We start from the raw sequence: 22,795 nt of genomic DNA on the forward strand, positions 1-22,795 counted from the left end.
CCAGTGTTATGTGGTCCCGGCAGCCACTCCCAGTCACCAGTCTAGCTGCCGCATTCTGGATTAATCAGTGAGACCTACAAGCAGGACCTCCCCCCTCCAGCAGTTTCCAGCAACTGCCACGCAGAAGAACGCTGTCTCTGACCATGGAGGCACAGCAGAGCCATCATGGCTAGTAGCCACTGGTAGCCTTCCCTGCCTCTGGGAGGCTTGTAAGGAGCTGGTGCAGGAGAGGGGCTGTGTGTAACACTGTGGGAGGAGTTTCTGTCTAATTGGCGCTGCCAACAGGGCTGTGGCTCTTAGGGAAACTGAGGCAGACATTTGATCCAATTAACTTGATCCTTTGCTCCAGTGCCAGATTTACATATAAGCTAAACAAGCTATAGCTTAGGGCCCCACTCTCTTGGGGGTCCCCCAAAAAATTAAGGGGAAAAAATACTGGATGTACATTTCCAAAATATAAGATAAAAAACAAATAAAATAAAACCTACATACAGCAACAGTGTTTTGTGTTGTGTCGGCTCCTATGATGTAAGTCATGGGTGCTGCCTGCTAGCCTGCTCCCTAAAATATCACTGCTTTGCTCCTTTCTGTATATAGGGTGCCTACATTCTGCATGGACTGGTTGCATGGCCACATGGGCAAATGGCTTTAGATACCTATTAGGTCCATCAATTACCTTATAGCATATACTCAACACAAAAAACAGCAACAATTTGTTGTTGACAAAGGACAGCTGGACATAGAAAAGGCCCCATTACCTTCAGTAGCTTAGGGCCTCATCAAACCTAAATCCGGCCCTGCTAGGCTCATTTGTGGCATGAACATCTAGGACCAAGTTGAAACTGACTAGACTTCCTTATTGTTTTTGCTACTGCCAAGAGATGTAGTGTTGCAACATTTAGAATATTGAATGTTGTTCTTTGTTTGCTGCTACATTTCCTGTATTTTATTGTCATTATTAAGAAATTATTCCTGTAGTTGTTGATTTTTATGATTTCTCAAACATCGTAAGCCACTGTGAGCATAATTCTTTGCAGAGAGGCAGCATGCGGTGACGATGGTGAACAGCTTAAGCTGTTGATTAGTTCTTCTGAGTGTTTGTTGGTTTGTTTATTTTTAACTTATTTCACAGAAATTATATGCTGCTGACTCAAATAAAAGACCCGTAAGCAGTTTGCAAAAGACAATGTAGAACATTAATTTTTTTAAAAAACACACACAAATGAAAGCAGACATTAAAACTGAGTTGCATTTATGAAATAGAGAATGTAATTTGTAATTTTAAAACAGGGATACTTACTAACAGCACATGCAAACTGCAGGCTTAGATTGGTATGTTTATTTCGCCTGCCAAAAGTTCACTCCACAGGTTCCCTCCCCACCCCCCATTCTGAATGGAGACTTGTATCAGCTGCTCAGTTCTTCATCCATTCTTCCTTCGCAGGAGAAAATGAAGGGGAAGAACAAGCTGGTCCCTCGTCTGCTGGGCATCACGAAGGAGTCAGTGATGCGTGTGGATGAAAAGACCAAGGAGGTCCTCCAGGAGTGGCCACTGACCACTGTCAAGCGCTGGGCAGCCTCGCCAAAAAGCTTCACTCTGGTAATCTCTTTGTGATGGGGAAGTGAGATGGGTGGGAGGAGTTGCCTCGTCATGGTGACTAAGTTTCTACCCTGATGATCAGTCTCCTACCAACAGAGGCCTTGAAGCCTCCAGGAAGGATGTGGAACCTGTGGTCATCCAGGTGTTGTTGGACTCCAACTCCAAAGAATATAGATTACAGTGGTACCTTGGGTTAAGAACTAAATTTGTTCCGGAGGTCTGTTCTTAACCTGAAACTGTTCTTAATCTGAAGCACCACTTTAGCTAATGGGGCTTCCCGCTGCTGCTGCACAATTTCTGTTCTCATCCTGAAGCAAAGTTCTTAACCTGAGGTACTATTTCTGGGTTAGCGGAGTCTGTAACCTGAAGCGTCTGTAACCTGAAGGATCTGTAACCTGAGGTACCACTGTACTTTATTTTTTTAAAAAAATAATTTCTATTAACAAACCAGTCAAATCACATTAGTTCCAAATTACAAAGCCAAATTTTAAATTTTTGTTGGGGGTACCCATGCTTCAAGCTCAGAAAGGGATCCAATCATCTCTATTGCTGCTGCTTTGATGTTCACAGTTCTGTCCAAATAATGTTCACAGTTCTATCCATTCCTCTCTTTGTTGTTTTCCTCATCTCTTCTTGTTGTTATATATTTTTCCTTTCTTTGTGACCTCTGATATCTCCACAAGCGAGTTGAAAACAAGCGTTATTATAGTCCTGTGTGGATTTTTTCATTCATCCAAGAGTCATATTCAGACAGCGGACGCCATTTCAACACTTCCATAGAAAACAATCTTAACGTCTGCTCATTAATCTTTGCAGGCCTGTCACTCCCTTCTTGATCTTCACAGGGGGTTCTGCCGGGTCAGACACAGAGTCCAATATAATAACAAAGCCATGGCTTCCTCCTCCTCTTGATCGTCAATCCTGCAACAAAGCCTGCCTGTCATGGCGAATCTCTTTTTATAACTGCGCCATTCCAAAAGCCTTTCATTCCTTTCCAGATCTTGCACAAACAAAGCCTTTGATTAATAATTCATTTCCACACAGTTCATAATCATCCTGCTTATTATCAATTGTTGCAACGGTTCTTCTTGGGAGGGATTGTTAGGTAATCACATAGAGAAAAGAAAAGTCCCCCCCCTTTCCATCCCATTCCGACATACCGACACCTTGATGTATCTTCTTCTTGATATATTTTCCTGTTGAATCCAGCCCGTCGCTCAACTTCACAGAGGTCACTTCAATTAGGAGTCTAAACTCCCGTTCTTCACTCGAAACATGTGCATTTGCTGCTCTCTAATTATTTATTTTGAGCTCCTGCAACCAGGTCGCGCGATCAGAGACAGCGTCGGGGAGAGCGAAAAACCCACACAAGAGCTGTGCGCCTAGTGCCCTCACCCCCTTCATCTTTCGAACTCGGGGGTGATTTATCGGCAACCGCAGGCGAAGGCAGTGTTTTCCCATTCCCTGGGGAAACAAGGGAGGCTACATACTCCCATATTAGCCTCTTAATTACCTCGTGTGAGCCGGAGAGATGGTATTGTCGGCCATCTTCCAATGTGCCCCTAGCGGCCCCCCGGTACCCCTGTACTTTAACGTGTTATATGTGGGGCTGCCTCCGAAGATGGTTCAGAAACTTCAGCTGGTGCAGAATTCAGTGGCCACTGGTGTCACTGAAGCAACAAGGCCAATACTGTCCCAGTTTTTCAAACCCATTTGGCTAGTGATAACCAGCTTAGACCAATGTCAAGAACACCCACAGACCAACTCTTTCTAAAAAGTCCTGTTACATCATTCTGATGCCAATTCCTGCCTTCATCTCTCCCTCCCTTGCAGTGTCACCTGAAGCAGGTCACTCCAAGGGGTCTACTCCCGGGAGTCTTTGGCACAAGGGTCTTCCCTGTCATCAGCTACTTGGTCCTTTTAACTGGAGACACTTCCAGGGATTGGACCTGGGACCTTCTGCATGCAGAGCAGGTGTTCTTCTGCCCAAAAAGCTGTGGCCCCTTCCCACACCCCACTAGATGGGAACCTGATGTGCTTGGTATTGAGCCCCCAATAGAAAAATAAAATCACAACCTGGTCTGATTGTGCCAAGTTCATGAAAACAGAGATGGCAGTTACTCTGGAGGACCTTGTTCTTTCTCCATTGCCCATCTTCAGGCCTTTACACTCTGCTTCTGTTTATCATCAGTAGAATGGTACTAATAGAGAAGTGGGACGTGTGTGGCTCTGGGGTCTAAACCACTGAGCCTCTTGGGTTTGCTAATCAGAAGGTCAGCAGTACAAATCTGTACAATGGTGGTGAGCTCCCATTGCTCTGTCCCAGCGTCTGCCAACCCAGCAGTTCGAAAGCATGCCAATGCAGATAGATAAATGACCCAGAAAGATGTCTGTGGGCAAATGCCAGCTCCCTCAGTCTGAAGTGAGATGAGTGCCGCACCCCATAGTCGCCTTTGACTGGACTTGACTGTCCAGGGGTCATTTACCTTTACCATTTTACCTTACTAATGGCAAATTACTTTAGAAATAATAAATGTCTCATTTCCTTAGGATTTTGGGGAGTATCAAGAAAGTTACTACTCGGTGCAAACCACTGAAGGGGAGCAGATCTCTCAACTAATTGCAGGTTACATTGATATCATCCTCAAGAAGGTAAATGCTCTGATGACCGTCGGCAAAGAAACTATGTCATGCGGTTTTGTTGAAAGATTTCTGGGTGTGAAGCTGGGTCAGTGGTATCAGCTGGGTTTTATGTATTTATTTACACTAATGCATGGGAAGGCAAACTCTCAGTACTTTGCTGAGTGGGAGAGAAGCTGCCAGCTTTGCCTGGGGATGGAAAGTAGGGCCTGATACAGCCAAAATATCATTTCCCCCCCTCCTAACACTCCCATGGGTTCCAGTAAGTGATGGAGCTTCCAGGCCCCGACCAGTGGACAGAGATCTGGGGCTCCACACAGCTCAGGGGTTCCCCAAACACCCCAGAAACACCATGGCTGAGGCACTGCTATTTTTCTTGAAATGCTGGCTTTGCACTTCAATAATAATAATAATAATAATAATAATAATAATAATAATAATAATAATTCTAGACTTGCATTGACTCTCCATAGCACAGAGCACTGTGTGTTCTGTGTGCCAGTCCAGCGCCACTTCCTAAGATGTCCAGGAAGTTGGTATGCACTGCTGGAGTGGGGACGGAGCTTTTATTCCACAGCATTTAAAGAAAAATTAAAACCTCCTCAGCCCCCACATACAATAAAATAAGGTAAACAGCACAAGCCCTCCTGAGCTCACATACCCCCTGCCCTTTTCCAGGTAGGGAGAAGGATAGAGTTGGCCAGAGGGGCGGGTGAGATGGAACATACCTGGCCTGAAGACGCCATCAAACTTGGCAGCGCTCAGACGAAGCGTCTATGTTATAGTCAGGCGCTCCACCTCTTCCTGGCTCTCTGGCATCCCCTAAGAGAGTCTGTGGGCAAAGTGACTCTCAGAGTCACATAGTGTAGAGTCTGCAGCCAGGGGTGGATTCCAGTGTTTCAGGACAAGCAACTCTTAGCTTGGAAAATGGGCTGCATTTACAAAGAGGAGGTGACGGCTGAAGTTCTTTCTGGTGTCTCCTGTTCTGCAGAAGCAAAGTAAGGACCGTTTTGGACTGGAAGGGGATGAGGAATCCACAATGTTGGAAGAATCCGTATCGCCTAAAAAGTATGTTGTTCTGCATAACATAATTGCAAATGAAAATCTTTAATTTTGCTGTGTTGAATTACATAACCTCTGTCCTGTAACTGCCCCAGGCTGTGTAAATGTGTCAGCCAACAAGGAGCAGCCATTGGTTGTGGAGCTTTTCCCTCTATTGCATTGCCACAGTTAACGCTAAACCAAGCAAAAACCCTTTACTGAGATGGTTCCATGGAAATTTGGAATTCCTTGGAAAATTAACAAGAATTCTTAGAGACCTTAGAAGGTGATTAGTGGCAGGCAGGCAAAGCACCCTCAAAAGAGGCAGGCGGATGAAATATTTGGGGTACCACTTTTTATTTGCTTAGTTTAAAAATGAAAACAAAAAGTGGGATGCTGTCAATCTTCCCTTCAGTGTGTAGCTGAGCTAGAAAAGTACAACACAAGGAATGCACTTTTATTTATAAAAGTATTTTCATACCTTCATTTAAAAACCAGCATGGTTAATAATAATAATAATAATAATAATAATTTATTATTTCTACCCCACCCATCTGACTGGGTTTCCCCAGCCACTCTGGGCGGTTTTTCAACAGGACATTAAAAACAGAATAAAACTTCAAACATTAAAAACTTCCCTAAACAGAGCTGCCTTCAGATGTCTTCTAAAAGTTGGATAGTTGTTTATTTCGTTGACATCTGACAGGAGGGCGTTCCACAGGAAGGGCACCACTGTTGAGAAGGGCCTCTGCCGGGTTCCCTGTAACCTCACTTCTCGCAGTGAGGGAACCACCAGAAGTCCCTCGGAGCTGGACCTCATTGTCCAGGCTGTACGATGGTCACAACAATTTCGCATAAACCATATGATGAAAACCATATGAACAAGTTAAAATCAGAAATCAGCTAAGTGTTGTGGAAAGACATATTCCAAATTGTCTGTACAGGCCTGGCAGAATTTTCAGCAGGCATTTAAAAGTTGGCACAGAAGTCACCTGCTGAATCTCTCTTGGCAGGGCATTCCACAAGGCTTGGCCCATGACACTACGGCTCGGTTTCTTGTTGTTGTCAGATGAGCCTTGCCGGTGACATTCCTGCTGATGATATTAGTGATCTGGCTGGGATAAATGTTTGGGTGGTCCCTGAGGTACCCTGGACCTAAGTTGTTCAGGGCTTTGTAGATTAAAGCAGGGACCTTGAACATGGCGTGGTAGTAGATGGGCAGCCAGTGCAAGTGCTTAAACAATGGAGTCACAGGCTCTCCACCAGATGCCCCAATCAACAGTTTGGCCACTGCTTCTGCACCGGCTGGAACTTCCAAAGAGGCCCAAATCTTCATCATTGACTGGGGTGGGGAACTTCAGGCCCCTGAGGTCAATGTTGCCCTCCAGGCATCTTGGTTGAGACCCTCAGTCTTCTCCCTAGGCCCTGTCCCTCCCTGGCCCTGCTGTGCATCCTTCTCAAGTGCTTTTGCTGGGCTAGAATGGAGATGCCTCTTGCTTGCTTGGAAAGAGGTGCGTATGTGTAGTGTGTGTAGTACTTCCAGCTTTTGATTGCTGGAATGCGGTGTACCCCACACAATCTGGCTGGAAACTCTGGGTTCAGCACCCCATTAAACCACAAAGGTTTTCAGTCTAACCTGCTTCACAGGATTGTTGCAAGGAAAAAAAGGCAAGAGAACGATTTTTCTGCCTTGAGCTTCTTGGAGCAAGGTAAAAACAAACCGGGGGGAAATCCACAACTTTTTGCAGTCGCATCCCATGCTTTCCTTTGCAGATCGACAATCTTGCAGCAGCAGTTCAACCGAACGGGGAAAGTAGAGCATGGCTCTGTCGCCCTGCCAGCTGTCATGCGTTCAGGTTCCACGGGGCCAGAGACCTTCAACGTTGGCAGCATGCCTTCTCCGCAGCAGCAGGTGACCGTTGGCCAAATGCACAGAGGACACATGCCTCCCTTGGTAAGCAACCCTCGGCCTTTTGTTATCCTCCCCACCAACACGTAACCTTTTCCTGGTTTTTACCTGGGGTTTTCACCCTTCTGAAGATGCTCTTTCAGAGCTTCAAGACACAAATGGGGGGGGCAGTGATGCCACAGGCATAAGGGTGCTCGGAGCACAGGAACCAGCCTCATAAGAGGCCAGGCCATCCATTGGTCCATCTGGCTAGTTCCATGGCTTGAGCTGTGCCTCAGTTGGGGATACTGGCTGTAGAATGTCCTGTAAAGATCGACTGTGCTTTGGGAGCAGAGGAGTTAAAACTCTGAACAGCCTGATTTTCCCACCCTATTATTTGCTTCTTACAAGGCCACATCCCTGTCATGTCGTGCTTCCGGCAGCTAAGGAGCTGGAAGACAGAACTGTAAAGGAACAGACTTATAAGTTCACAGCTTCTTACTGCTACTGTCAGCCAAGGATCATTATTCCCGGCTGAGAGGTACATTGAAGGATCAGGATGTTTCGTCTGTTTAGTTTTCCCTCAGTAAAACCTTTTAATGCACATGCCAATCAGCAATTGAAAGCATTTGCTGCTGAACCTGGTGTGGTGTCAGGACTCTGGGAGGATTCCGGTCACTTATCCCAGAAGAGATTCAAAGCTGAGTTTGTGTCCTTCATCTGTGAACAATCATCAGGCTCATCCATCACAACAGCCTTTGTACTGGAAGGTGGCGAACCACCTCAGCTTTCCCCAGATTTATTCAGAAAGAGGAAAAGGTCAAGACAGCAGTGGGGAGCCTTGGAGCCCTGTGCCAAACATGCCCCCAGGTCACAACCCTCACCAGCCCTGCTTCTGCCTGAGTAGGATGTGACTGTCTCTAACCGAGGCGGCTTTAGATGTGACCCAATGAATAGTGCTGGTGGCGACAGGCCGCTCCCACCCACCTGCCCACCCTGATGCAGATATTATCTCTTGCTCTAACAGTTGTTGACAGATTTAGTTGTGGTAGAATCCCTGGCGAAAATAACCTCACTTGACTCTTCCTCCTCGAACTGCCCAGCACGGATTCCTCAGAGCACGCTCGGCTGATCTTTGTTGCTCTTGATTATTTGACCTCATTATGTTTGCTGCGCACTCCTCGTCTTTGGGGATGAGGTGTCTTTTTCTGAAAATCTCTCCCAAGAGCTGCCTGTGAGCTGCCCCTGGCACCTTTCTCCCTCCACCTTCTTCCTCCCTAGACCTCTGCCCAGCAGGCCCTGATGGGAACCATCAACACCAGCATGCATGCGGTTCAGCAGGCCCAGGCCGACCTGACCGAAGTGGACAGCCTCCCGCCGTTAGGAAACGACATGGTAAGTCCGGGGCCAGTTAAGCAGAGCAAAGTCGTTGCTTCAGGCAGCAGGTGTGGAGGAGGGGAAGGGGGGGGGGCAACACGCATCTGCCATTCCCCTCTGTTGCAGATTGAAGTTGTCTTTTCACATGGTAGGTGATGCGCCCCAAAAACTAACCTGCAGTGGAGGATGCCATCTCATCCCATTGCCAGTACTGAAAGTCCAACCTCATTCTGAACATGAAATTGAGGAGTGTTGGGTGGGTCTCATCTTACCCTTTGCCTCAGACAGCAAAATGTCTTGGGCTGGCCAAGCAGAAACCTAATGGAGGTGGGCTGTGTGATAGTTTGCTGATTTCCCCACGCATCCAGACGCCTGTGCTGCATTTTGGCAGGACTTTCAAGAAAATGTTCTTTCGCCGTTATGCAAAGCGGTGTTAAATCTGGCAATTTGCAGCATGCAGTTGGGTGCCCCTCCCTGTAGGAAACAACCAGATTCATCAATCTGTGAACAAGCCCTTTGTCATCTCTTGTTACAGTCTCACTGGCGCTCAAGTCATAGGTCTGCTCTGTCCCATTCTGTGTAGATTTTCTGACAGAATCCACATAAATGGACCACACAGAGCTTCCCCTAAGATACACATTTTTCAATACTTTTCATGGCACTTTTCTGTAAAATAAACATTTTTCCTGTAAAATTCATACTGTTACTGTTTTGCATACCTTGAATCTGGAAAAATGCATCATCAGTTGGGTTTGATCTGTGAGCTAATTTGGACTACCGACTCAGGTCTGTACACTACAAAAGCAGACTGAACAAATTCCTAGCCAATCCCCACCTCTGACTTGAGCCTACTCACTTTCACTGTCTCACGGGTGCTTCTTGCAGGTGGCTATGCATGTTGAAGCTGACCTTTTCCGTTGCTTTCTAGGCTTCCAGAGTTTGGGTTCAGAACAAAGTGGATGAATCCAAACATGAAATACACTCTCAGGTTGACGCCATCACTGCAGGAACAGCTTCTGTTGTGAACCTTACGGCGGGTGAGTTGGCAGTCGCTGGTGTGCAGGTTCCTCTGCAGTGTCATGCTGGCTTATGGGCCATTCAAGAGCCTTCCCTTCTGCAGATGGCTGCAGACCTTCATGCGGGAGAAATGGGAGACTATGGGTGGATTCAGATGACAATGCTAAAACATCATTTGGAACTGTACAAACAAGCCTAAGGAACGTAGGACTAGTCAGACAACTAGTCCAGATTGCTCACTTGTTATTTACTCTGGCTGGCAGCAGCTCTCCAGGGTCACAGGTAGAAAAGAATCTTTCTCATCGCAGATTTGGAGAAAGTGGAGAAGGAAAAGTTTTTCTCCCTGTCTCGTAACACTAGACTGTGTGGTCATCCAATGAAGCTGAACATTGGACTTATTAAAATTATTTTCTTGATTTACAAAAATATGTATGTGCATTGCCTCTTTTTCAGGTTGTAGAGTCTTTTCTACAGATCAGTTCCATTTGATGTGAAACATTAGTATTGTGTACAGTATAAGGTGGGGGAGGGGTGGTAAAGCTTATATTCTTTTACTTAGTGTGTTCACAAGGTTTTTGTGTCAGTGTCACATGGGTAAGTTCTTTTTATATTCATTTATTATTTTCCCTTGGCAGTGAGAAAGGTGGGAGGGGGCTGGCCATGGTTGGTTGTCTTTAGTTGACCGCAGTGAGAGTTGTTAGTGTGTTGGGGGGATTGTTGGGTCAGGTTAGCCATGTTGATTCATATGCTTTCAGTGGGTTCTTGTTGTTGGGCTGTTTGTGTAATAAAGGGGAGCTGGTTTGTTTTGTTTTCTTCTTGTTTTTATTATGTACTTTGTGGTTTTATTCTGTGATTCTATGCTGTGCACCACCCTGAGACTTTGGATGAAGAGTGGTATACAAATATAGTAATAATAAAGTGTCAGTGCAGTAGCACTAAAACCTTAGTGCAGAGATGGAGACCCGAAGACCATTCAGAAGTTGTTGGGACTACAGCTTTCATCAGCCTCGGCCAGCATGATTAGTGGGGAGGGACAATGGGAGTTGTAGTACAACAGGGCACCAGGTTGAGTAAGGCTTCTATAAAATATAGGCTAGGGACACGGAACCTGTGGACCTCCAAGTGTTTGTTGGAGTCCAACACCCATCAGCCCCAGCCAGTGTGTTCAGCTATCATGAATGATCGGAGTTGTAGTCCAACAACATTTGGAAGGCACCAAGTTCCCAAGGCGTGACTTAGTAAACAAAAGAAAACATTGTTAACTGCTGGTCTCTGTGTTGACTTTAGGGGCTATTCATTTACTGACCCATCCGTGGCTGATCCTTCCTGTTTGGCAGGTGACCCAGTTGACACGGACTACACTGCTGTGGGGTGTGCGATCACCACCATCTCTTCAAACCTCACTGAGATGTCCAAAGGAGTCAAGCTTCTTGCTGCGCTAATGGATGATGACGTTGGAAGTGGGGAGGACCTATTGAAAGCCGCCCGCACCCTTGCAGGAGCTGTGTCGGACTTGCTGAAGGCTGTGGAGCCAACATCAGGAGAGGTGAAGTCACAGAACTGACTCATAAGCACAGTGATCTGACACCAGATACTGGGGAAAGGATATGTTGAAATATGTGAAAAATTGCACAGTTGCATTTTTTTAGGGTACTTCCCAATGGCAAGATGAGGTTGCTCCTTATTAAATGGTTGGGTAGAGCAGAGTTAGTCAATGCGGTGTGCTTCTTATCAAATGTCCCCAGCCTGGTGCCTTCTAATCGTCATTGGACCTCAGCTTGCATCACCTTCCTTCACCATTGCCCATGCTGGCTGGAGCTGATGGCAGTTGTGGTCCAACTGGAAACCAAAGGAGGACAGAGAGCTTTTGTGCTCAGGTCTTGCTTGCTGGTTCCCCACAGGCAACTGGTTGGCCACTGTGAAAGCAGGATGCTGGAATGGATGGACCATTGGCCTGATCCTGCAGGCTCTTCTTGGGTTCTTATTTTCCACCTTGACTACCCCTGGGGTAGATAGGGTTTTGGCCCTGACTAGTGGTTTGAATCTTCCTGCCTTCTCCTTAGCCCATCCCCTTAGAATGGCTTTCCTTGGATTTTCATCTTACTAGGTCTTATCTTGAAACCAATAATCTGTGCTGCTGTGTTCTGTGTGTGCCTTTCTCTTTCTCTCAATCCCCCAAATGACTTACCAGCTGTTAACACACATTCTGCCTCTCCCATGGAGCTCTCCAGAATTTCACCAACTGGGGCATGCTCAGAATTTGCTCATGCTCTCACTTCAGCACAGGGGTCGACTCATGCAGCCCAGCAAGGCTTCTGTTAAGCTACAGATGGCTTGAGCTGTGTTTTCCCTGCTGGAATTCAAATCCTGAATCCTGTATGTGTATCACGATTTCATACAGGTGATGCTCACATTAATAACTCCTTTCCCAAAATTTTGCTTCACATTCGCTGTTCTATAGGATGTAAGGCTGATAGTCAAAACAGGAAGTGCCATATTAAGGTAGCACTATTATTGGCCAACCAGATGCCTGTGGGACACTCACAAGCAGGGTCTGAGCACAGGAGTCATTCTCCCCTCCTGTGGGTTCCGGCAGCTGGCATTCAGAAGCATCGCTGTCTCCCACAGTGGAGGCAGAGTAACCAATAGCCTCCTCCATGAATTTGCCTTTTAGGCCAACCAAGACTTCACAAATAGTGTGCAAGCTTTGGAGTTCTCTGCAAGAGTTCTGGGAAGAGTTACTGAGAACCTGAAAGCTTGCACATTATTTTGTGACATTTTGGTTCACCTAATAAAGGCATTGCTGGGATAAGGAGTTTGGAATGAGTACTAAGTACCTACCTCTACACAATGATAGTTTTCTCTTGCTTTCCTGAAAATTGATAATGTCTCACACTTATGGCAGTGAAGTCTCTGGTGCTGACTGGCTAAAGTCATGTTCAGTTGTGCAAAGAACCAAACAGTTTTGCAGTCTGGTTTCTATGAGGGAAGGGGAATGCGTCCGTTCAGTTGGGATTAAAACCTTGCACATTTATAGGTTGAAGACCTAAGAAGTGATGTAGGGGCATTAATGGGACAAGGAGGCTCAGAGGAAAAGAGTCTGAAGAAAAGGTGTAAAGTTAATAATAGACTGAGGATGGGTAGATGAAGATTGAGACTTGAAGAAAGAATTTCCTGGCTGATGATGATGCCTTGTGTATTTAGGCTATAGTTGGATCAGCTCATTTTGGATAAGAGGCCTGCTCTGTGCAGCAACATGTTCTGTCGATGTTCTGGAAAACAAGTGATCTGAGAACCTCACCTCCTTGTATTAGCCTGGTAGCTTAACTTCATAATCTCTTTCTCTTCCCCTAACTAGCCTCGCCAGACGGTCTTGACAGCAGCCGGGAGCATCGGGCAAGCCAGCGGCGAGCTTCTCAGACAGATCGGAGAAAATGAAACCGATGAACGATTCCAGGTGAGGGCGTCTCCTGTGCTGTTCCTTTTCCACCTTGGATCTGAGTAGAACATTGCTGTGAGCGTGTATAATTCAGAGCCACAACTCCCCTGAATAAGTTTTCAGTTGGTTACTCCTGTGAATTTTAGCTGATTATTCCATTACTCTGTTGATTTAAATTTGCACATGGGCAAAATTTGTGTATGGGTAAAGCAATATTTCTGAAGCAAGAAGCATTTTATTTGCTTTTGTCTCTAGATGTTGTACAAACACTAGGCAGGGGGCTGGGAGATTGGTCTAGGAGGTTTTGCTCCTGTTTATGATTGAGAATACCTTCTTTAAGATGGTGCATTTCAGGTTCGGCCTTTTCAAGCAGTTCTACTCTATATTTATCAGCTGCCCTGTTAATCAGGAATGCCATTTTTAGTCAATTAAAACTGGTTAATGTAACCAATTAATCAGTTAAATATTGTGGCCCCAATATAAATGTTTTCAGTACCATAAGTACATTTTCTGTTCTTACCTTTAGCTTTATTATTATTATTGTTGTTATTATTATTATTATCATCATCATCATCATCATCCCCACCACCACACCATTATTCCTAACTTCTGTTGTTATTATTTTAAAAAGAGTGCTTTGGCTTTTAGCTTTCAGAACAGGAGAAGGGCTGTAGCTCAGTGGTTGTGCATCTGCTTTGAATGCAGAAGGTTTCAGGTTCAATCCCCGGCATCTCCAGATAGGCCTGTGAAAAGTCTCCTGCCTGAAATCCTTAAGAGCCACTGCCAGTCAGTGTAGACAGTATGGAGCTTGGCTGACCAATGGAACTCAGGGTGACTATCTGTCCTCTTTTTTCAAGACACATCCCCTTTTTCATGGCTAGAGCCATCATAGCGATCCATAGTTAAGAGCAGAAGTCGGCAAATGTGTCCTATTTTATGCTCTTCAAAATCTGGCAACCCTTTCTTTGGTTCCTGTGTTATCATTGGCATACCCTTTGTGATGATAGAATGATGTGTTTGTGTTGGAGATAAAACTGAACTAAGCATGAATCTCTTCCTTGACCCTCCACCTTCTCCAGGATGTGTTGATGAGTCTTGCCAAAGCAGTCGCCAATGCTGCCGCCATGTTGGTGCTGAAGGCCAAGAATGTGGCCCAAGTGGCTGAAGACGCGGTTCTGCAGAACAGGGTGATCGCTGCTGCCACGCAGTGTGCCCTCTCCACTTCTCAACTGGTGGCCTGTGCAAAGGTGTGACTCTGGTGTCGGTGGGAGGTTGGAACCCTTGCAGAATAGTTCTTCAGTAGCTCCTCGTAGACAGGAGTTTGGCACAAGGCAGAAAGAGACCCAGAGAAGTCGATAAAAAAGGCCCCAGGAGCTGTGATAACTGCATTGCAGAGGGTTGGACTAGATCACCCTCAGGATCCCTTCCACCTCTGCTGTTCTATGATCCATGAACACATCTGGGGCTGTGCTTTTTTATTTAAAATATAAGCATCACCAGAGAGTGCAAACTGTTTTCTCAATGGATGTTGACAATATCTAGCACAGTCTTCAACATTCTGATACTGTCCTAATGTGGATTGCAGCCATTGGACCTGCTGAATGAGGCTGATGGGAGATGCAGTCCAGCAACATCTGGAGGCCTCCACTGGCTCCCTCTGGGTTAGGCTGCAAGACAGCAGTAGGCCCAAGACCTCCCACCGCCACCTGTGTATCCTGTGTAGCAGGGTTTTATCCTATTGATCCCACCCCTCAAATGGAGTGGCTTACAAAAAAACAGACACACAGGGCTTTTCTGCCATGCCTCCCCATTTGTGGAATGCTCTCCCCAGGGACGTTCATCTGGCACCTTCATTATATATTTTGAGGCGCCAGAGAAAAACGTTCCTCTTCGACCAGGCCTTAGGCTGATCAATATTCTACTCTACAGCCTTTTAAATGTATTTGTGGGAGGGGAGTTATTGTTTCTATTTACTTGTACTTTTATCTTGTATTCTTATCTTGTGAACCACCCTGAGATCTGTTGATGAAGGGCAGGATATAAATCTAATAAATAAAATTCATTGGGTGTCCTTGGGACATTCAGTCCCTCTCTTGGCCTAAATTCCCACACAGAGTTGTCGTCAAGACTAAGTGAGGGTGGTGACTGGCAGAATCTGAGACCAGGGAGAAGAGTCGGTGGAAGAAGATTGGAAGAAATTTAAAGTTTATTTACAGAAACATTGTAAAATTAAAGAATGTTAGAAGGAGGCTGGAATGAAGTTATGTGGCTTTAGCGGAAATATTATAAAGGATTAAGTAAAAATAGATTGTTAATGGATGAAAGGAGGAAAGGTAAAGTTACATTATATTAAGATACCGTATTTTTCGCTCTATAAGACGCACCACAAGACGCACCTAGTTTGTGGAGGAGGAAAACAAGAAAAAAAATATTCTGAATCTCAGAAGCCAGAACTGCAAGAGGGATCGCTGCGCAGTGAAAGCAGCAATCCCTCTTGCTGTTCTGGCTTCTGGGATAGCTGCCCAGCCTGCATTTGCTCCATAAGACGCACACACATTACCCCTTACTTTTTAGGAGGGAAAAAGTGAGTCTTATAGAGCAAAAAATACGGTAAATTAGAGGATAAAAATTGGGAAAGTTGGAAAGGATTTGCTGAAATAGCTAACCAAACTAGAATACAAAAAAAGGGAGGTGCGAGGAGGTCAAGGAAACAAGCAAATGAAAGATAAGTTATGGGAAGGTTCGTTGTGTTTTTTAATTGTTTCTATTTTTCTGTTTTTTATAAAAAAATTATTCTATTCTCCTCTTTCTTTATTGTGATGTGTTGTTAAGTTTTTGTTTAACTTGGAATTATCTCTTTTTCCTTTTGTAAGACTTAAAACTTTAATAAATATTATTTTTTTAAAAAAGAAAAGACTAAGTGAGGGCGGTGACTGGCAGCTCTCCTGTGTCCAACGTGGGGGCTGTGCTTCCGTTACAGGTCGTGAGCCCTACCATCAGCTCCCCTGTGTGCCAGGAGCAGCTGATAGAGGCTGGGAAGCTGGTGGATCGTTCTGTGGAAAACTGTGTCCGCGTCTGCCAGGCGGCCACAGACGACTCCGAGCTGCTCAAGCAGGTCAGCGCAGCCGCCAGCGTGGTGAGCCAGGCCTTGAACGATCTCCTGCAGCACGTCCGCCAGTTCGCCAGCCGCGGGGAGCCCATTGGGCGCTACGACCAGGCCACCGACACCATCATGTGTGTCACCGAGAGCATCTTCAGTTCCATGGGGGACGCTGGTAAGCTGCTTGAATGCGGCAGGTCAGCCTTGATTGGGGCCAAAGGGGTGGGGGGTTAGTTTTAGGATTGCCCTTGACCTCCTTCGCAATGCTCTTGTACGGATTATATACAGTGCTCTCTAAGTACCTGGCGTTGTTATTGTTTCCGATATTTGTAGATTGCCTTTCACCATTAAGTGGCTTATAGGTCAGTAATGAAATGATGCCTCGGTCAAATAGTGTGGTGTTTAAAACAATAAAAGGCCACAGGTAAGAACGTGAAGTTGACCTAGTACAACTTACTTAAAATGCCTGCTAGAATAGAAGTATTGTATGCACCCAATGATGAATACTGTATATACAACACTAAATGAGTGTAAAGTCCAGAGCAATGTTTGTTACAGTACATTCAGGAACATTATTTATTTGGAAATGCTACATCCCTGTCCTTCGGGAAATAGATACACGCTCAAAGAACTTACAAAGAGCCCTGCAGCTGGATCCGGCTGTGCTTCCCACTGTGGCCCACCAGGCGCCATTATGGGGAGCCCCCAGTAGGACCCAAACAAAAGAACAGTTCTTCTCCCCTCTTGTGATTCCTCCCAGCAAGTGATATTTGGAGGCGATACTTGGAAGTAGTACAAAACCACTTGCCACCAATAGCTTCAAGAATTTGTCTGGACCTCTTTTAAAGTTATTTCTGCACAGCCCATGTGAAGGAGACCTCCTTTCATCCTCCTTAAATCTTCCAACATTTGGCTTCCTTGGGTGGTCCCAGCTGGGTTCAAGAGAGAGAGAAAATATAGCATATCTAGAATGGTAAAAGATTGAGTAACAGTCAGATATTTGTTAATATGAAAATCAAAACTTTGCACAATCTAAACAGAAATGAAATGATCCTGTCATGGCAAGTTGATTTGATGGGAGGTTTATGAGCTCTTGGGAGGTTCTTGTGAAGAGCCACACCATCAGATGGGGGTGTCTCCAGGTGGTGCTGCCACAGCCTGTGGAGGTAGGGCCTTTTCTGTGGTGGCCCACCTTTTCCATGGGATTGTTTCCCCTCAGAGCACAGTCTGGCCCTGCCCCGGATGACATCTTGGCACACACTTGCATTCCCATGCCTTTGATGGGGTTTCATTTATGTAGGTGCTTCTAATTCACTTCTCTCTGCCTAAGTTATTAGTTGTGTTTTCATCTTATCATGGTAACACTTTGTGTTTGTACCTATAGATGTATCTTTGTACCTTGTAATGTAAAGATGGTTGTGAGGAGGGGCTACAAAAATGTCTTCATAAACAAATAGATGTGACTAAAATAGCCTGTGGTGCTTTTCAAATGTGTTCCAAACATCCCATCAGGATGGTCACAAGAGTTGGTCAGGAAGGACAGGGATGTGTCTGAACTGAACACTGAGGGATAAAGGAGAGATAAAAAGCAGATTTTTAACTCAATACTGTTGTAGGTGAAATGGTACGGCAGGCCAGGGTCCTCGCTCAAGCAACTTCGGATCTCGTGAACGCCATGAGGTCAGATGCTGAGGCAGAGATAGACATGGAAAACTCCAAGAAACTTCTGGCAGCTGCGAAACTTCTGGCTGACTCAACAGCCCGGATGGTTGAAGCTGCAAAGGTACTCAGCACAATTTGCCAGGTTGAAGGGGAATTATGGATTGATGAATTAGAGGGATGGCTGGATTAGATAGATAGATACATTTAGATGACATTCGCATACAGCATCTAAGTAGAAATCCCTGCAAAAAACATTGACGTTTGAAGTAGAGCATCAGAAGTCTTCCTTTTTAATATTGTAAGTGGCATCACTTCAAACTCTCTCTCTTTTTCTCTTTTTCTCTCCTATTTCCTCTGTGTATGTGCATGTGATCAATTCTGCTAGGGAGCTGCAGCAAACCCAGACAATGAGGACCAGCAGCAGAGGCTTCGCGAAGCAGCTGAAGGTCTGCGAGTGGCCACCAATGCAGCCGCTCAGAATGCCATCAAGAAGAAAATCGTCAACAGATTAGAGGTCAGAATACAGCCTGGGAACCTCTTCTTGTTTACCTTTTCCAATCAGGCATATCACAAATTTCACCAGCCTGGTGGCCTCCAGATGTGTTTGATTACAACTGCAGACTGTGGGGCTGATGAGGCCCCCACCCTTTCCCGCTTGACCTGTGGGGCTGTTTTGACCACCCTCTGAAGTGTTCCTTTGCAGCCATGCATTTACATTTACTGTACCTGTCATGTGGCATCAGGTGATTGACAGGTGGAGGGCTGGCCGCTTTCAGATCTGGCTCTGACCAAATGTGGTTGCCCACCTGAATCACATCAGCTTCAGCCGTGATGGGCTGAAGGGGCACCATGTTGGCGAAGGTGTGCTCCAACGTAGCCTGGAGGGCAGAGAAAAAAGCAGTTTGTTTTCCTGCCCAGCTGAGAAAATCACCCTCTCTTATCCACTGAAAGACTTTTATGCAGGTATAGACAGACTTCAGGCTGATGGGATCTACTTTGTTCCTTAGTATAACCCCTAAATCCACCACAGGCAGTCAAGTGCAAAACAGTTGCAAAGGGGAGCTGATATATACTTATAATTAAGGGAGGGTGACTTCAAGCAAATGGTCAGCCCATCATTTTTTTCCCCAATAACAGACTGTGATGGGATGATGAGCTGCTTGTGCGTAAAGCTTAGTCCCTCAGAGTTTGGCCTGGTTATCAAAGCTCTGTCTATAGCGGAGCCCCTTAAACATGACTCCCTCAATCGCTGGCAGAATCCGACAGTGGGCGTTTGTGGAAACGCTTCCAGCATAGAAGCTCCTTAACGGAAACGCGTCTTTGGGATTCTCGGCGCGACAGTTTCCGGCGAGGGGTGGGTGTCCCTATAGGAGGTCCTGAAACTTCCCCACTGTTCTCGCTGGAAGTCTCTCTGAGCCATCCCTCCGATTCACTTTCCCTTGGAGCGCCTTCTCTCCCCCTGCTGGTTCCCTCCTCTGCTGCCGAGTCTCTCCTAACCTCCGTGAGCCCTTCCACCGCCTGCCCTTCCGATGGCAGTTCCCTGACACAGACTCTCTGTCCTTTTGCACACAATTAAACGCCTCCTGGAGTTTCTTCATTTTGACACATAAATATATGTATGCATATATGTTGCAAGACAGAAACTTAACTGGTGTGTTTATAGAAACTGATCTACAGGAAATCAGGCAGATTTTCCCATTGCTCTCAGTCTCTCTTACCCTCTGCTTAATTGCATTTCCTTTTTTCCAGGTTGCTGCTAAGCAAGCAGCAGCAGCAGCAACTCAGACCATTGCAGCCTCACAGAACGCAGCCATTTCAAATAAGAACACGGCAGCCCACCAGCAACTTGTCCAGAGCTGTAAGGTAGGCTAGCTTGAGATGGCAAAATACTCTTTAAGCACCACTTTCCCCCTCGCCAACCAGAATGACCAGCACTCATCGATGATAGGAGTTGGAGTTCAGCAACATTTTTTTAAAGGGCCACAGTTTCCCCATCCCTGGTCTAAGGGAACCATGGCAAGAGGGCGTTGCCTAGGCCAGTCTTCCCCCAACCTGGTGTCTTCTCAGTGTTTTGGACTGCAACTCCTATCAGCCCTGGCCAGCGCAGGTTGGAAAAAGCTGGCTTAAGCTGAACTAGGAGAGACATCTGCACAACTTTGGTTCTTGATTCACAACTGAGCATGGACACTGGTTTTTCCCCTTGCTACTCAGTAACCACAACCTCACACCATTGTTTGTACCATGTGTAAATTTATGCACACCTAATAGGTGAAACCAGTCAATCAGTCAAGGTTTCTTTAACTGAGTAGCCCTATTTCTAAGTTCTCTCATCCATTGTCCAACCTTGAAGCATGACAGACAATTCTGTGGATTTCTGCATGCAACAGAAGTGGAAACAAGTCTCATCTTCAGGGCCACAAGAATACCCTCTGCTCACACTGGAGAGAAGTTGGCTTCTAGCCTGGACAATCAGAGGCAGCCTGAGACTAGCTGTTGGCTGCAGTTGATTCTGCACTGGCAGCCACCACAAAGGTGCTTGGTGGTGAATTGCAAGATGTCTGGTAGTTTTATAAGGAGGCAGGAGGCTGGCTTTTATTAGCTGTAGCTCTGTGGAATCCCCATGCTACATCTCTGAGGGAAATGAAAGGCCACTTGTTTCTGGGTGTCCGCTGTTGGAGACAGAAAGGTGGACTAAGCAAACTATTATTATTATTATTATTATTATTATTATTATTATTATTATTATTTCAAATGTTTCTTATCTGCTCTTCATCAAAAGTGTGAATTTACTGGGTGACTACTGTAGTCCATGTGTTGGTAGCCTTGAGGTTAGATTACTCTATGTGGGGTGGTTCTTGGTCCTGGTTTGGAAGTTCTAGCTGGTACTGAATGTGGCAGCCAGATTGTTGATGGGAGCTTCTTGGCCTTTTGGCTAAGATCAAGTGGATGATGGGAGCTTCTGGTTGAGAACATGTAACATCATTGTTAAAACAGCTGCGCTGACGGACCATCTACTGCTGAGCCAGGTTCAAGCTTCTTGCATTAATTTACAAAGCTCTAAACAAATTGGGTCCAGGGTATTTTGGGGGCCACCTGAACCCTTCTATCCCAGTTTGATCACTGAGATCATTTGTAGGAGCCTCACTGGTCATTTCCCAAGTTGGTGAGGCTCATTTGTCAATAACAGGAAATTGAGCCATTAGTGTCATCTGCCCAGTCCTGTGGAATGCTCTGCCACTAGAGATTTGGCAGGCGCCTTCTGGTGCCAACTTTTAAACACCTAATGAAAACGTTTCTATGCCCCCAGGCCTATGCAGGCAATGAAGAATACATCCTTCCACAATGGTTAATCAGCTTACGTCTTAACTTTCTAATGGTTTTCATTGTACGGTTTCATGTTTTAATGCTGTAAACTACAGTACTTATGTCATAAAAATACATCAGTGTAAAACCAACAAGCAAACATAAAGATATGAGCTAAGCTCAAGATCAGAAAATGAAACAGCGGTAGAAGGCATAAACATATCTCATAAAATGTCACAGTACCCAGGGGAGTCTTTACCTAGTGCTGAAAGGACTGCACCAGGTGTGTCTCTTTAAGGAGGGTTCTCCCCCCCCCCCAAAAAAAAATCAGGGTTCCGCTGCTGAAAAGGCGTGTGTCATCAAGGCTGGTCTTGTGATACGGGAAATCCCATCAGCGCGCTCTCTCTCTCTCTCTCTCTGTCTGTCTCTCTCTCTGTCCCCTGCTTCCCAATGATCATTGCATGTGGTTTTCTTAGACTTCTTTTTTCAAGGAGTTACAGTATGGAAATTATGAGATGCTGTTGATCATTGTGCATAAGAGATTTGGTTTTTGTACTGCCAGAGGTCTGTCTTCATTCCAAACAAATAGCTCATGGTGGAATTGAGGCAAAGTGGGAGAACGCGAAACATGCTGGATGCATATTTATAATCCCAGGGCTTAATGCTCTGACAGCACAGGACAGCTCTGCATTTATCTCAGATCCCTGGGTGGTACGATAGCACTGCTGTATCCAAACAAATCTGTGAAATGAGCTCATAGTAGCATTTTTTCCTTTTCTGGTGATGGTTGCCTGGGCAATTAAAGAAAATCCTGAGGCCAGAATTGATCATTGCAGAGGTGCAGAAAGAAGGCCACATGTTGTGCTGGCGATGTGCCACATCTTTGCCCTATCCATCTTACACAAACACAGCAGTCAGGACTGCACACACAAAGCCCCAGTCTCAAAACTGCTGATAGCTTGTCCTTAGCAGATCGGTCCCAGTGTAGCTTTTTTGAGGGGGCTGTTGATCATCCAGTCGGAGTAAATAAACTGGGGAAGGCATAATGTTTAACAGATGTACCTGTGCACATCGTTTTCTATTCAGTGGTGCATGCATATGCCCTCACTGGACTGGACCATTATAGGCAGAGTTTTGACTTCTTTGCAGAAGAGTTGCCCTGGAGCTTTTGGAGCAAAATTAAGAGGACACTGACTGGTACTAAAAAGAAACAAACCCAATTTGTCCTAAAGGTGCTGCTTCTTAGTATGCAATTCTATTTTAATTTTGTTTATTTGTTTCAATTTTGTTGATTATGTTTTAAAGCAACAATTTTTTTTTCTACTGTTGAATTTTATGGTAGAATCTTAAATAATTATTTGGAACTTCCTTGCAGCAAATGTGTGTGGAGCTGGGGATCCTGTTGAATCCTGAACATTTCTTCCCTCTGTCTGTTCCCTGCAGAATGTTGCAGATCACATTCCACAGCTTGTCCAGGGAGTGCGTGGAAGTCAGGCTCAGGCAGAGGACTTGAGTGCTCAACTTGCACTGATAAACTCCAGCCAAATCTTCCTCCAGGTACAGTCAACAAGAGCACAGAACGCTAACCCCAGCCTGAGTATACTAGCTACCAATTCATTTTTGGGCCTAATTCGAAGTACTGGTTTGACTTGTGAAGCCTTATGCAGCTCAGGTAACCAGTGAATCTACCCAGACCCAACATTCTTCATCTGAAGCTCTCCTCTGTGT

The 22,795-nt window shown here is 45.6% G+C and overlaps 1 protein-coding gene across 4 annotated transcripts in view; it reads left to right on the plus strand.

The window, feature by feature from the left end:
- The window catches only part of TLN2 (talin 2), a 182,041-nt gene that overhangs the window by 97,970 nt on the left and 61,276 nt on the right, over positions 1-22,795 (plus strand). For 3 of the 4 annotated variants that reach the window (XM_079953110.1, XM_079953107.1, XM_079953108.1), the window contains exons 10-23: positions 1,445-1,600; positions 4,151-4,252; positions 5,232-5,308; positions 7,055-7,235; positions 8,451-8,564; positions 9,475-9,583; positions 10,901-11,109; positions 12,922-13,020; positions 14,082-14,249; positions 15,983-16,275; positions 17,714-17,885; positions 18,150-18,278; positions 19,514-19,627; positions 22,511-22,624. In XM_079953110.1, coding sequence (XP_079809236.1) covers positions 1,445-1,600; positions 4,151-4,252; positions 5,232-5,308; positions 7,055-7,235; positions 8,451-8,564; positions 9,475-9,583; positions 10,901-11,109; positions 12,922-13,020; positions 14,082-14,249; positions 15,983-16,275; positions 17,714-17,885; positions 18,150-18,278; positions 19,514-19,627; positions 22,511-22,624 — 2,037 coding nt within the window. Of the gene's footprint in view, positions 1-1,444; positions 1,601-4,150; positions 4,253-5,231; positions 5,309-7,054; positions 7,236-8,450; positions 8,565-9,474; positions 9,584-10,900; positions 11,110-12,921; positions 13,021-14,081; positions 14,250-15,982; positions 16,278-17,713; positions 17,886-18,149; positions 18,279-19,513; positions 19,628-22,510; positions 22,625-22,795 lie in introns of all 4 variants that reach the window. The other variant, XM_079953109.1, reaches the window with a different exon arrangement.

This window comes from Podarcis cretensis (assembly GCF_951804945.1).
Source record: "Podarcis cretensis genome assembly, chromosome: 14".
Taxonomy (NCBI): Eukaryota; Metazoa; Chordata; class Lepidosauria; order Squamata; family Lacertidae; genus Podarcis; species Podarcis cretensis.